Here is a 15670-nt window from a genome sequence, read left to right on the forward strand (position 1 = left end):
GTTCGAGGCCAGCCTGGTCTACAGAGCGAGATCCAGGAAAGGCGCAAAGCTACACAGAGAAACCCTGTCTTGAAAAACCAAAAAAAAAAAAAAAAAAAAAAAAGTCCTACGTGTTGTATCCTATCCTACAGCACCATCTCTGACTTCCTACCCACTCTAGCTCATTCTCCACTACTCAAGAGTTCCTTGTTATTCCTGGAATACGTGAAGAGAACGTTCTCATCACAGTCTTTTGCAATGACTATTTCCTCTGTTTGCAAAAGCTTTCTCTTCATAAAACTCCACACACAATTCCATTCTCCTGCATCAGTAGAATGTTCATCAAGTCAAGTCAAATCCCCAAACCAGGTATGATGGACCAGCTCACTACCATCTTTATACAAGCAAAGTGCTGATGGGTTCATGATTAAGCTCCAGGTTACTGTGAGCGATACAGGGATACTCAGTTTTTCTCAAAGACAACAAAGTCACGTTACCTAGGGCAATAGGAACTACTTCATTTAAGCTATAATCTAGCTTAGCCTCCCTTTTCACAATTCTCCTTATCTTGTTACTTGAAATAGTCATTACTAGCTAGCATATTACATATGTATAACCTACCTTCTTATCTCCTTATGCCATCAGAAGATAAGAACTATAAGGACTTGTCTATTTTGCTCACTAGAATTTTCTAATGTACAGAATAGAACCTTCAACAGGTTGACAAGGAATAATTACCAAATATATTTATAACGGACCCTTAAGAGTCCACTAAAAGCGGGTGGTGGTGGCGCATGCCTTTAATTCCAGCACTCGGAAGGCAGGGCCAGGCCTCAGTGAGTTCGAGGCCGGCTTGAGCTACAGAACGAGATCCAGGACAGGCACCAAAACCACACAGAGAAACCCTGTCTCAAAAACAAAACAAAACAAAAGAGTCCACTAAAAGAATCTTCTGTAAAAATGAACTTGAGAATTTCATCAAATTCTTTATCAAAATAAACCATCACTAGCATTCTTGTTAATTTCTTACTAGTAACCCAAATTCTACACTCATTCAAAAATACAGCCAATGAATCTAAGCGGTTAACTTTCCTTTTAACAATGTTGCTATTCCAGTAAAACCAGATAAAAGTCCTCAACGCAGCACACATGACCAAGCATAACTTAACAAACAGTTCAGAAAATTTCCTCTGCTTAAAATACTCCATTTCAAACTAAGTAATTCGGAAGAGACAGAATTACTTAGGGTTTCCCCTCATTACCTAAATAATAGTTATAAATAAAACTTAGACTACACATTGCAATAATCACCACCACAACAGAAAAACTGATTCACGGGATTATTAGTAGCCCCTGGAAGGTAATTTTAAAAAGTTGCCTTGTTCCTATGCAAACATCAGAATCTCAATAAACAAGGTGGACTCATCATCGCGCATCACAGTTAAAAACATAACTGTATGGGTTTAATAATGTCATGTCCCAGAGTGTTAGTCCAAAGTTTGAGACATTTTATGCAAAGCACCATAAATCTGAAACTCGCGTGACTAAGACTTAAAGCATTTCAATTACTGCAACTTCGAACAAGATGATCCATTCCATTGACAACGCTTTTGGTTTTTCTTTTGGTATAATACACATAACCACTGATTACAGACGTGTCTCCAAACCAAGAAAACTTACCAAACAACCTGAAGCTTGCCATGGACAACATGAAAAAGCACCAAGGGAACTACTCAACACTCACCCGTCAGAAGCTTACCGCCTGGCTGGATGCAGAGTCTGCTATGGACTTTGGAAGTCTGTCTTTTGGGGGCAAGTGTACAGTACCTGGGAGCACAGCACGCACTGACTATAGTCTGAACTGTCTATTACACATTACAATTCCCAGCTTGTTTTTCAGCCCGCTGGAGCACACATATATTCAAAACCCAGTTCACAGTAACGGTGCCTTCTTATCAGAGGTACAAGGAAGTCTCCAGCAGGGAGCGGCAGGAAAGGCGCTCACCACCCCGTGCGCGACGACGGCCAGGTCGGGGCCGAGGGGTACGCGCCAGTGCCCGGCCTTACCTCAGGAGTCCGTTCCGGAGGCTTCTTCCTGAGCGCCTGCCGAGCGCCGGGGTCCACGGGCGAGTTCATGTCCGCAGCCCCACGCTCCCCAGCCTGCGTCTAGCTGCCCATTCTCCTGACCCGGGTGTGCTCCCGCCCCACCGGAGGGAACTGAGAACTGTCGCAGGGTCCAAACTCAAGCAAACAAGTCTTCGCAACGCCCGCCCAGGGCCTCAGCCCACGCGCGACTGGCCAGAAAGACGCCTGCGCGGGGGCGAGAGAGGGCGAGTGCGCACGCGCACAGTGCGCACGCTGACGCCCGCCTAGCCGTGACGTAAAGAGTTGGGGTGGGGGGTGGGAACGAGCTGCTAGGCCTTCGTCGCGAGAGTCCGTCACGGGACTGTAGCTTCCGCATCCCCAGCTTCCGGCTGAGGTTCCGGAAGTGCTATGATGGCCTCTCCAAAAATAGCCGGTGGGGTAGAGGTATGGAGAAGGCACTCAGGACGTGTACCTTAGCGCCCAAGTCCGGAAGCAGCGGGGCTCTCAAGGCTCGCGGAAGTCGAGGCCGCCATTCAGCAAGCCAGGAAGCCCAACACCGCCGCGCAAGCCACGGATCTCAGGGCAGTACTCGCGCTCTAAACCACGAAATCGCTAGTGAAAGCTGCCCACAAAAAGTGTTTTCAAGACTGGAGATAATAAATCAAGGGGTAGCCTGCTGGCCTACCACGCACCAGGATGTCCTGAGTCTGATGGTGGATGCCTCAGTGGCTGGATGAAGAAGTTCAGGATCTTCCTTTAAAGGGTTTATGACCTAAAAGCCTCAGGTGGGCTGAAAAACTCCAGATAGGAAATTTAACAGATGACACCTGTGAGCTATCAGGATCCTGGAAGCTTCTGATAAAGTCAACATACCAACCTCTCATGGTATTTGCCACTTTGAGACTGTTGGGGAACCTACCTGCAGATGTAATCTTACATCCCGTTTCTTTTTCCGTCCTATAAAACCCACAAGCCCTCTGTATCACGTGTGCAGTCTCCACTTCCGAGGAGAAACTGCTGTTCTTCACTTGTTCTGATTAAAGGACAAATCTGCTTCTGTAGAGGTAGAGCTGCCTTTTATTTCCACGTGCCTCCATCAATCCTGATCTTACATCCTTGACTACTAGAGTGGGTGGGTGGGGCCCCACTCAGGCCAGGTAAGGCTGCTTTAACCTAACCTGTGTCCAGAGCAGGCCTTTCCACGCCGGTTTTCTTCAGGCGGCTGGGTTTTAAGTTGCCTAGAGCCAATAATGAGTGCTTTTTCATTGAATTTTACATTCTAGTCTCTTTTCCTAAAATAAAGACAGCTTCGGTTTGTTTACTTGTCCTTTGGTAAGAAAAGCTGCAAAGACCGAGTATCAGTTACTTTTCCTGTTGGGATAAAAAATACTCCGATAAAAGGAACTGTAGAGGGTTAATTTTGGCCCACAGGTTGAGCTGGAATTAACGGGGTTGCGAACAGCTGAACAAGAGTGCTGGGAACTGAATTCGGGCCCGCTCCAAGCGCACTGCTTAAACCACAGAGCCATCTTTGTTTTGTTTTGTTTTGTTTTTTAATTTGTGTGTGGGCCACTGTGCTCATATCGGGGTTTGGAGACATCTTAAAAAGAGAGTGGTTTTTCTTTCACCATCTGGGTTCTGGGGACCAAACCCAGATTATCTTGGTAGCATGTGTCTTTTCCTGCTGAGCCATGGTGGCAGGGGTGTAAAGTGACTGTTCACTTTGTCCACAATCAGGGAATAGCGCATTATGAATTCTTGCTCAGCTGGCCTTTTATTCAGTCAGTACCCCAGGCCCATGAAACCGAAGAGTAGGTCATCCCTACCTTAATTAGCCCAATTTTGAAACTCCCCCACAGACATGCCCAGAGATTTATCTCCTGGGCGATTCTAGATTCTGTCAAATAGACTATCTGTGTTAACCAGGTAAAGGTTAAGTGACAGAATTCCAGAATCCATCATTTTGGGATAGTTATTTAGTACCATTATCAGAGCACAGGTGAACCACACTAGTCATACCATTCCTTGGGAGGCTCCACCTTCTGGCATTTCATTTATGCAGAATTTTAAAAAGTTGAGGGCTCTGACCACATCTAGCTACATCATAGTATTTTCCAGAGTAAGTTAACTAGGGAACTTAGAGTTTTATGATTAGACATGTTTTCCAATAATGATTCACAGTACCTTTCTTGTGGCAAGGTAAGAATCTCTAATAAAAAGAACAGCAGAGTTCAGGCTGTAACATTTCAGAGTAATGACAGTGCTGTATTTTCCGTTGGACCCTGGGGCTTGCCCAAACTTGAAGTTTACAACATGCTATTAGCACATCTTTTTTGAGGTTTGGGCACAAAAGCCCTTATGGCTCAGTCACTACAGAAATAAACTATGAAAAAGTTGTATGGTACTTGTGCTGGTTAATTTTTCTGTCAACTGACATAAGTTAAGGTAACCTGGGAAGAGGGAGCCTCAATTGAGAAAATGCCTCCATCAGATTGGAGTGTGTGCAAGTCTGTTTCGGGGGGGAGCATTTCCTTGATTAATGATTGAGATGGAGCACTCAGCCCACTGTGGGTAGTGCCACTCCTGGGCAGTAGTCCTGGGTTCTATAAGCAAGCAAACCCAGCAAGTCAGTAAATAGTGATCCTTCATAGTCTCTGTGTGAGTTCCTGCCTTGGCTTCCCTATGAGAGGAAAGCAAACCCTTTCCTCCACAGGTTGCTTCTGGTCACTGTTTTATCATGGAATAGAAAGTAACTAGGACCATGTTGCAAGTGACCTGCATCATTTTTGTGTATATAAACTAGATCCCAAAGGTCAGTCTCAAATCATATGCTTCACTCCCCCCCAAAGATTAATGTTCATCATCATCTTAATATTTTGAAAAAGGGGAAAAAAACCCAAAAGCTTGATCATTATAAACTTGAACTTTGCAGACAATCAGACCTGAATTTAACTTTTAGTTAGGAAAGAAAGTTGTTTCCCAGTGTTGAGGATCCAACCCAGGGCAAGCATTTTTTTTTACTGTTATGAACTCAGCCCTAAAGCTATTTAATGTATCTCTGAACAACAGTTTAAACATCTCTATGTAAATAGTGGGCTTTCAGGGTTCTCAGGATTATGAGTTAAATCATGTGAATCGTTTAGTGTGTTGTCAGTACAGTCCAAACATTGCTACCATTTCTATTCTGGAAAATAATTTCTCTAAAATACAAGTTGAAGTTTGGATAGTTTTGATGTAATTAAAAATTCCTATTAAAAATACAAGAAATAAAATCTGGTTTATTTTAAATTTGTATTATTTATGTGTATGAATGTTGTGCCTACATGTATGTATGTGCACCATGTACATATCTGGTGCCCCTGGAGGCCAGAAGAGGGCAAATGATTCTCTAGAATTGGAATTATAGATGTTTGGGAACCACCACGTGGATGTTGGGACTAGAATTTAGGACAAATGTTCTTTTTTTTTTTTTTTTTTTTTGGTTTTTCGAGACAGGGTTTCTCTGTGTAGCTTTGCGCCTTTCCTGGAACTCGCTTTGGAGACCAGGCTGGCCTCGAACTCACAGAGATCCGCCTGGCTCTGCCTCCCAAGTGCTGGGATTAAAGGCATGCGCCACCACCGCCCGGCAAGGACAAGTGTTCTTTTTTTTTTTTTTTTTTTAAAGATTTATTTATTTATTATTATGTATACAGCATGTATGACTGCAGGCCAGAAGAGGGCGCCAGATCTCTCATTGTAGATGGTTGTGAGCCACCATGTGGTTGCTGGGAATTGAACTCAGGACCTCTGGAAGAGCAGTCTTAACCTCTGAGCCATCTCTCCAGCCCAAGGACAAGTGTTCTTAACTGAATTATCTCTCCAGCTCCTGATGGTTTATTTTAAAAATAGAAGTATCAACTTAGGTCCAATTACAAATAAACAGAAAACAATAGACCCCTGCTGGCAGCATGCTAAACTAATTACCCTAACTCAAACTCAGCTAGTCTAGCTAGCCCCTAAAAGTTTAGAATAGAAAATTACTAACAGCCAAGCTTGCCTAATGGTTTGAGACATGACAAGGTCATGTCCCTGATAAGCTACAACTTCTCAGTCCTCACTGGCCTTCAGCTCAGGCTTGGCCTCACTTGCTATTCTAGGCCCCACTTCTACACAGGAAAGCACATATTAAAAAAAACTTGGATAGTTTGCCATCTGTCACCCCAAGTAGCTGGGAAATCTTTCTGGTCTAAGAGACAAGATAGATTTTACAGAAGACTGTATGACTTTATATAACCAGGCTAAATCCTCTGTATCTCACTTAATTTCTAATTAGCAAAATCAGTATTCCATGCTACTTAGAAATGTTACACAACTGAAAGTTTTTAGGAACAGCCTATAAATAACTGATCCTTGCACTATTAGTGTTTGATACTTCACTGCTTTAAAACAGAATGCTTCTCTGTTTAAATGTAAAAGTGATACAGTTAATTACTATGTGAGACGGGTTTCTCGTCTAGCTAGTACTGCCTCAAGGCTTAACTCAATTCAACCTAATTTAAGGAAGCAGCTTCCCAACAAACCTAGTCAAGATTAAATTACTGCTGCAGAGCAGATACCAAGGATGGATAAAGGGCTGAATCCCACATGATGCACAAGAGGACACACTCAGAGTTACATCCAAATTAGGGAGCAAAGCAGTGCCAGACTCCAAACCAATAGTTGTTGTAGTTTAATTGTAAAATTAATGGTCATTTGTTTTGAATAAAATGTTCTTAAATAGCTTTACATGGTGTCTCTTGGTTTGGATTTAAAATTTCAATTTATCACTGTGAGTAAAGTTGGATGTTATGAATGAATATATCAGTGTATTTTGGGCACTATAATTACAGTTATAAGTGCATACATAAAAATTCTCCAAACATTATATGGTAACTACTCAGATTACCTGGTAAAAGGTAGCAATCGAAAAGTTAGTATTGGTATTTTTGTATGTTTTTTTGAGAAAACAGGTTTCTCTGTGTAACAGCTCTGGCTGTCCTGGAACTTGCTTTGTAGACCTGGCCTTGAATTTACAGAGATCCATCTGGCTCTGCCTCCTGAGTGCTGGGATTACAGGTTTGTGCCACTACTGTACGGCCTAGCTAAATTCTTAGCAATCATTATTTTACTTGACTCTCACAATCTAATAAGTATTAACAGATTCTACCAATATAGAAAGGTCATATGCTCAAAGGTATTAAAGCTGGGGCACAAATCTAGGTTGTCTGATATCAGAGTCAAAAAATGTCACATACACCTCACTAACATATGAAAGAAACACGAACATTACCCATCAAATTGACATGTGTGTTTATTGCACAAATTTCCCCTAGAACTGGGAGGTTATTATAATACAGGTGTACATTTGAGAAATGTATTCAGAACAAACAAGTATGTACATTTTGTATATTCATCATCTAAATAATTTAAGAGAAAGCAGAACATTCTCATAAGACAGCTACCAGACACAGGCATTATGCAAATTGTTCTTAGTGATCATCTGCATTGTGTGCCAATTGCAACAAAAAGAAATCTGTATAGTATGTTTATTGCACTTAATATTTCAAATTCAAAGTTAAGACATATTAATAAATGCCAAGATATTTAAAATCAAATCAATTAGTTTACATATATGGAAAATTAGTTTTAATCCTATAATATAAAAGATCCCTTTTTAATTTCCCGTTACAATGAACAGGTGTTTTTAATATGTAGCACATATTTGTCTGTACCATTAAGTAGTTGAAAAAATTATTTTAAACAGGCCAAAAATCTTTTCACATTTATCACAGCCACACTGTAAAGAAGTAGCAGCTCATTCCTTGGGCTTTGAATAAGTAAAGAATATGATGATAAAGGTATTACAAACTGAGGAATCCTATAAGGACTAGTGAGTCTTTAAGAAACTATAGGCCTTTCCTTTCCAGCAAAGCTGAGTTTTGAGAATAAAAGGTGCACAAGCCATTCACTTAATAAAGACTAGAATTACTAAGTGGTAATGAGAGATTTCAAATAGAACTATGAAAAGTTCCATGATTAAGAAAACATCCCAAAACATTGTCTACCTGCTACATATTCTTCTGAGCCACAATCAAAAAATAATGTACAATGGCCATAGATGAACTTTTCCAGGTTCTAAATTCTGACAGAAATCTACTCTCTGAATTTCAACAGAACACAGAGCAATCTCACAAATAGGATACAAGGATGCCAAAGCAAACATATCTATACACTCTTTGGCAGCAAGTCATTCACGGGAGACCCAGGTACTAACTGGAACCAGCTGACAGGACAAGGGCCAACTGCAGGGACCCTAATTTTGGGTTTATGTTCCATTAAAACAGTCTACTTATTCTTTTTTAGTTGGAATTCTCCTGAACACACATAAAGAGCAAGGTAAAATTGTGACCAGACACTATAAATTCAAGATTCTGAAGACTATAAACCACAGAAAATTTTCATTAATTACTGAAAATTTTAAATAGCAAGAATGGATGTGTTATAGTAAATGTATTCAGTAAATGAACAAGCGAGAAGGGCTCTTTTTGTGTTTTTTTGTTTGTTTTTGAGCTAAACAATTTAGAATTAGTCAATGAAAACAGAAACCAACTTTAATTCTAGCATTATGTGTATCTTAGCCCACACAGGCAAAAAGTAAGCTATTCAAGTAAACTGAGGTAGTAGAGTATATTGAAAACATTATCTACCCACCTTTTTATTTACATTACTTACAAGAGTTTGGTTCCTTATTAGCCTTTCTTACAAGCAACAATCTACACTATATACAAAGACGACAACAAATGGTTAAGTGGAAAGCTTTGAAAAACAATCAGTTTTTGAAAACAGGGAACACTTAGAGAAAAGAAAATTTTAAAGTTATTACTTTTACTAGTGTAAATTGAGGATTATTAGCAAATATTCTGCTCATTTGGATTCAATGGTCGATACTGAAATCAAAGTTTGTGGCCACCTGAGCACATTTTAAAAATATAGTAGTATTTCTGTGGTTGCTTTGGTGCACTTTTTAATCTTAATTTTTACTTATTAAATTAATATGTAAATATCAAATAAGAATTAGCTCATTCTTATAAAACAAATGGTATAAAGTAGTATTCTTAGGGAATCTACAACCTTTAGCCTCAAAAAGATTGGCTTTAAATATATTTTAGAGTGTGTGAAACAGAAAATCATCAGAAGATAGTATTTCAACATTACATACAATACCAGATGAAAAAATATTTTTTAAAAAGGCATGTTTATCAATATTGTATTTCTATCCCTGCTTTTTTAAAAAAATAGATACATATGTACACTTGGATGAGCAACATGACATCTTCACTCATTGTGAGTTTCTTATAATTAACAGGTTGTTTAAAATACTTAAATAAACTAGAAATTAGTTGACCTGAACTGCAAAACAACAAATAAATCAAGGTCTTATAGAATTCTGTATCATAGAAATAAAAATTAAAAATTAGTGAAATGAAGATTTCTGATATTTGATCATGAGATATCTATTGCTATTCATGAGTTGTGACAACATTTTAGAGTTTGCATGAAATTCCTGGAGAGAAATTTCTAGTTTCACTTTAGCTTTTGCAAATGCTACTTGCCTTCCCCCCACCCCAATTATTTATGTTGCTTTAATTTCACTTGGTTGAAAATCTACCGCTACCCCGATGTCCAGTTAAAAATAAAAAGCCATCCAGTCTATGCAGACTGTGATACAACACAGCATGATAGAGATGACACATTCACACAGAAGCCTAATGGAGAAAACTAACACAAATAACAGAACAGCAACAACTCCACAGATACACACTGTGCTTGCCTCCTTGGTTTCTATTCAACTTTAAGCCGCAGTTAACCTCTAGGCATGTTAAAGGAGTATTTGAGCAACATATGGAGAATGGGTGCTTGCTACAGCAGCCAGAAGAGGAAGGTCGCTGGATTCAATCCTGAAATAAAGAAAAGAAAACTCAGTTCAGGCTTTCTGTGTATCCAAAATATGAATCTTACATGCAATGATCACTTCTGCACTATAATCCATCTCAGCACTTAAGGACTCACTCTGGCCAAAATGAAAAGGGGAAAGAGCTAAAGATAACAACACTTGGAAAATGTCACTAACAGTAGCACCACAGATTCAAGGGAAAAGAAGCTTCCAAATGCAAAGGAAACCAAGGCACAGACACCGGAAAGCACCACAGCTGACCTGTCATTTATCTAGGGACAGATGTGCAAGAAATATAATTTATTAGTAATAGTAGTCTGTGTGAGCTTTTAACCAAAAGTATTTCTATAATACATACTATATAAGTAGTGGAAATTTCTTTAAAATACATCATACCACAAATTATTCAAAGCATGGTAGCAACAATCTGTAACCCTGCAGTAGAGAGACTGAGGGAAGAGAGTCACAAGTTTGAGGTTTAGCTAAGCTACAAAGTAAAGCCCTGCTTCAAAATAAACAAAAAATTAAGAACTCAAATAATTTTCAGAAAAAGAGAAATGGTCAATACATTTAGAAAAAGTTAGATTTAACTTGTTAAGGAATTTAAAGAAAAAAAATCATGCCATCTCAGGAGCAAGAATTTTGAAAGTCTGCTACTAGTTTGGCTAATAATTGATAGCTTCTTCTGCTTATGGGAGTTCAGACTGCAATTTCCAGACAGCATTTAGTGTTACCAAAATTATGTGTATAATTTAATGTGCATGTCCTTTAATCAAGCATTCTACTTCTAGGAGTAGAATTTATTTTACACAGGTCAAAAAATTTATTTTCATTTCAGCACTGGTTTATAACAGCAAAATATTGTAAGCCATAAATTATAAAATGGAATGCTATACCACCATTAAAATGAGATCTATCAGTATGCATACATATAAAGAAATATCCAGGCTATATTACTGCATGCTGCACACTAACAGAGTACAAATCAATTTCTACTTTTATACATTGTAAAATTCAGCAACAATAAACAATGTCAACAGTGTTTATGTTAGGGTTGAAGTTGAGGAAAAGATGATGGTAACTTTCCATTTTACACCAAATGTACCATGAACTTGGTTTAAATGTATATTATTTTAAAAATTAGTTTAATTTTTAAGGTATGAATACAGGTATCACAGTCTCCTCTCGCTCTCTCTCCCGCTCCCCACCTCTCTCCTACTTCCTAGGAAAATAAGATATTGTTACTGATTTTCCAAATACTGGAGAACCATTCTCTAAAAGCCTCATTGGAACTTGAACAAACTTTGGTACAGAATACAAACAATACTGAAGTCAAAGTATTTAGAGTCATTCAAATTGCTGTTCAGTCCTAATATGTGACAAAGGGCATGTTTATTTACAGAACTGGCCATTTCCAATTTGGATATTGCCTACACACCACAGAATAACTAAAACAATTGGGCATCATATATAACTCTGGTAGAGTATGTTCTTCTTATGTGTGAGGCTGTAGGGTAAATCCCCAGAATGGATGACAAAAAAAAAAAAGTTTAGACTTTAACTTGGTTTGTGATATACACTGGATTCTAAATGATTGACACTGAAACTGAATTTAGGGGAAAAAAAATCTTTAACTCCTTAAACTAGAATTTTATCATGCACACAAACACAGAACAGAGAAAAGCTAATAGAATAAGGCTACATTATTCTTAGAAACCAACTTCCTTTTACTCCTTAGTTAGCATTTCAGATAGCTGTTATTTTCCAAGGAGTAACCATAGAGTAGGTCAATATACTATAAAGATCATGGTGAGGAACAGTAACCTGCAGAAAAGAGCAAACACAAATCAAGCATCTTTACTTCCATCAGCTCATTTGAGAGGCAGGGCAGATGCTTACAATAATGAATCTACAACAAATTTAATAAGTAAAACCTGAACACTTATTTTTTCTAAGATTAAAAATTTAGGTTTAATTCCCTCGGCCTATATTCTTGACAAAGTACAGGGATGGTGAAAGGGCTGCTGTGGGATGTTCTGTATGTCAAATGTGTTGCTGATTAGTCAATAATTAAAACACTGATTGGCCATTGGCTAGGCAGGAAGTGTAGGCGGGATAAGGAGGAGAATAAAGCTGGGAAGTGGAAGGCTGAGTCAGAGAGACGCTGCCAGCCGCCAGGATGAGAAACAGAATGTGAAGATACCGGTAAGCCACGAGCCATGTGGCAAGGTATAGATTAATGGAAATGGATTAATTTAAGCTGTAAGAACAGTTAGCAAGAAGCCTGCCACGGCCATACAGTTTGTAACCAGTATAAGTCTCTGTGTTTACTTGGTTGGGTCTGAGTGGCTGTGGGAATGGCGGGTGAGAGAGATTTGTCCTGACTGTGGACCAGGCAGGAAAATTCCAACTACAAATGGCGTCCAACGTGGTGGCAAGAGTTTCCACCTAAAAACAGAAAAAAGATTCTAAAACGGAGCTAAAAACAGCTTCCTAATTGTCTCTCTCAAATGAGCAGCAGCTGCTGGTTTGAGCTACTGGTGGGTTCCTAGCTTGTACGCTGGACCTGCCTATGGCGGGAATGAGGCCTCTGCAAGTGGCACATTAAGCAGCATGGTGGATTTAGCCTTTGCAGGTACAAAACAAAAAAAGAGGTTTCTGGACTACATGCTGCTTGGATAAAAGCATAGACCCAGGATAGCTCCCAGAGCTGGCGGTAAACCATGGCCATGTTGGGAAGCTGAGGTGGGTGGATCCAGCAGCCACAGCTGCTGCAGTTTAAGGCAATAGATTCACAATAAGACAGATTCAGATGTAATAGTTTACAATGTGTGTAAAAGATACGTAGGCTTGAAAGAGACAAAAAAGATGATATATAGAGTTATAGAAATAAATACATAGTTTTAAAAAATAAAGTCTTTAAAGAGACAGTAAAGGTAGTATAAAAAATAAGCCACGTAAAAATGGATATTACACAGAGAATCTGCATTGTGTTGTCTTTGGGACTTTTAACTGCAGAAAAATATTTGATTGTAAAAGCTGTTGAGTTATGCCAAAATGTATATTTTAAAGGTACCTTGACTTCAAAATTTGGATATAAGGATATGTTACTTTGGAAAGGAGACTCTGCTTTTGTTCCCACAGAAAGCCAAAGGCTATGGATTTGTTCCAGATTAAGATACATCAGGTTTGACCAGCCAAGACCCCCTGAAAGGTCTCTGATGACACCATGGCCCAGATGATCCAACATCCAGAATGGTTTGAAGGCAACTGGCTCAGACGATACACCCTCATGGACTTTTCCATGATCCTAAAATTTTCTTTGTATCCCCATAAGATACAGCGCCCCCCTCCAGCAGGAAGTAGTAAGAGAAGCTACGCCCAAATTCCCAAATTATATGTAATTTTATTTTGTTAAGGTTAAAACCTTCCTTTTTTTTTAAAAAAAAAAAAAAGGGGGGAAGTGCTGTGGGATGTTCTGTATGTCAAATGTGTTGCTGATTAGTCAATAATTAAAACACTGATTGGCCATTGGCTAGGCAGGAAGTATAGGCGGGATAAGGAGGAGAATAAAGCTGGGAAGTGGAAGGCTGAGTCAGAGAGACGCTGCCAGCCGCCAGGATGAGAAACAGAATGTGAAGATACCGGTAAGCCACGAGCCATGTGGCAAGGTATAGATTAATGGAAATGGATTAATTTAAGCTGTAAGAACAGTTAGCAAGAAGCCTGCCACGGCCATACAGTTTGTAACCAGTATAAGTCTCTGTGTTTACTTGGTTGGGTCTGAGTGGCTGTGGGAATGGCGGGTGAGAGAGATTTGTCCTGACTGTGGACCAGGCAGGAAAATTCCAACTACAAAGGGCCAATGCATCTATATTAGGGGTGATAGAACCTGCTTTTCTAGGATACAGAGAAACCTGAACACTAGCAGTGCATAGCTTCTAATAGGAAAAAACACACAAAACCAAACAACAACAAAAAGCAGTTCTGAGGAACATGACAAGAGACACAGCAGAGACGGAAAGGAAACCATGAACATACCCAAGAACCACTCCTAGCTCCTTGACATGAACACGCATCTGTCCCCTCAGGTACTCCGACAGCATTTTGCTCTTGAAGTATAATTCCTGTAACCGGTCTTCAAGGTGCATTACACACTGCAGTTAGGGAAGAACCAAACTCTGTTAGAAAACTCATTCTCATTCTTTTGAGTAATGTCAAATTTCTTGCCTTGTCGGGGAGAGGACATGAGGGATAACAACAGAATTTTGCTATATATTTGAGGTGGCTTTGAATTCCCTACGTAGTTCAGGGTGGCCTCAAATTCTTGGGCGCCATGCATATATTACAAGTATACACCACCACACCCAGCTAGCAAATTTCACAGCATCAAGTTTTACACAATTCCATTTGGTCATTCCAACATGAATTATATTCAGAAGAAATTAGGTATGCAGTTTTAGATGAAAAGAAGCATAAATCTGTTTCTCGTTAATATCAAAGATTAACTCCCAAAGCATTCTTCTTTTTTAAACTGCAATAAAATTTACCATCTCAACCATTTTAAATGTACAATTCACTAGCATTTCAGATGTTGTACAGTAATCAATATTCATTTACAAGACTTTAAAAACATTTTAATTTCAAATCTGATATATACATACTCATCTCAAATGAGTATGTATGTATATATATGTATATATATATATATATATACACATATATACATATTCTCTCTCTCTGAATAAAAAACCATTTGCAACAGTTCAAAGAAGGAACAGTAAGTAGACCTTGCAGAATGAGGGTTTTTTTTTTGTGTGTGTGTGTGTGTGTTTTGTTTTGTTTTTGGCTTTTTGAGACAGGGTTTCTGTGTGTAGTTTTGGTGCCTGTCCTGGATCTCGCTCTGTAGACCAGGCTGGCCTCAAACTCACAGAGATACACCTGGCTTTGCCTCCCAAGTGCTGGAATTAAAGGCATGCACCACCACTGCCCAGTGCTGAATGAGTTTTATAACCTAAAATAGCAAAACTTTAAAATATCTATATTTTGTATTTTGCAATTAATTTATACATGTTTCCTAAAATAGATGCTTTTTCATACAATTGATATTATATATGTTTGAAGGGGAAAATGTGACTTTCAAGTAATAAACACTAAATTCCTTTCCAATGAAAATCTGCTACTAAAAATGCCTGATAAAAACTTGTTTTAAGCCGGGCGGTGGTGGCGCACGCCTTTAATCCCAGCACTCGGGAGGCAGAGCCAGGCGGATCTCTGTGAGTTCGAGGCCAGCCTGGTCTCCAAAGCGAGTTCCAGGAAAGGCGCAAAGCTACACAGAGAAACCCTGTCTCGAAAAACCAAAAAAAAAAAAAAAAAAAAAAAAAAAACACTTGTTTTATAAGCCAGGTGGTAGTAGTGCATGCCTTTAATCCCAGGACTCGGAAGGCAGAGGCAGGTAAATCTTTGAGTTGGAGGTTAGCCTAGTCTACAGAGCGAGTTGAGTTCTAGGACAGCCAGGGCTACATGGAGAAACCCTGTCTTGAAAAAACCAAACCAACCAACCAACCAAAGAAACAAAAAAACCAAACCAAACCAAAACCAAAACACCAAAATTTATTTTATTACAACTGAATG

General features: G+C 39.2%; 2 protein-coding genes across 11 annotated transcripts in view; both read right to left on the reverse strand.

Annotated features, from left to right (window-relative positions):
- Nucleotides 1-2306, reverse strand: part of Rapgef6 (Rap guanine nucleotide exchange factor 6) — a 186915-nt gene extending 184609 nt beyond the window's left edge. For 3 of the 8 annotated variants that reach the window (XM_052757743.1, XM_052757741.1, XM_052757742.1), the window contains exon 1: nucleotides 2047-2303. In XM_052757743.1, the coding sequence (XP_052613703.1) occupies nucleotides 2047-2115 (69 nt within the window). In that variant the 5' untranslated portion in view covers nucleotides 2116-2303. Of the gene's footprint in view, nucleotides 1-2046 lie in introns of all 8 variants that reach the window. The other 5 variants (XM_052757753.1, XM_052757739.1, XM_052757750.1 and 2 more) reach the window with 3 other exon arrangements.
- Nucleotides 2307-7375: 5069 nt separating this feature from the next.
- Fnip1 (folliculin interacting protein 1) overlaps nucleotides 7376-15670 on the reverse strand; it is an 86577-nt gene continuing 78282 nt past the window's right edge. For all 3 annotated transcript variants that reach the window (XM_052757760.1, XM_052757761.1, XM_052757759.1), the window contains 2 exons: nucleotides 14078-14193; nucleotides 7376-10040 (listed from right to left, as the gene is read on the reverse strand). In XM_052757760.1, the coding sequence (XP_052613720.1) occupies nucleotides 9962-10040; nucleotides 14078-14193 (195 nt within the window). In that variant the 3' untranslated portion in view covers nucleotides 7376-9961. The remainder of the gene's footprint in view (nucleotides 10041-14077; nucleotides 14194-15670) is intronic.

The sequence above is a fragment of the Peromyscus californicus genome, unplaced genomic scaffold, assembly GCF_007827085.1.
Source record: "Peromyscus californicus insignis strain IS unplaced genomic scaffold, ASM782708v3 Scaffold_3__1_contigs__length_106647218, whole genome shotgun sequence".
Taxonomy (NCBI): Eukaryota; Metazoa; Chordata; class Mammalia; order Rodentia; family Cricetidae; genus Peromyscus; species Peromyscus californicus.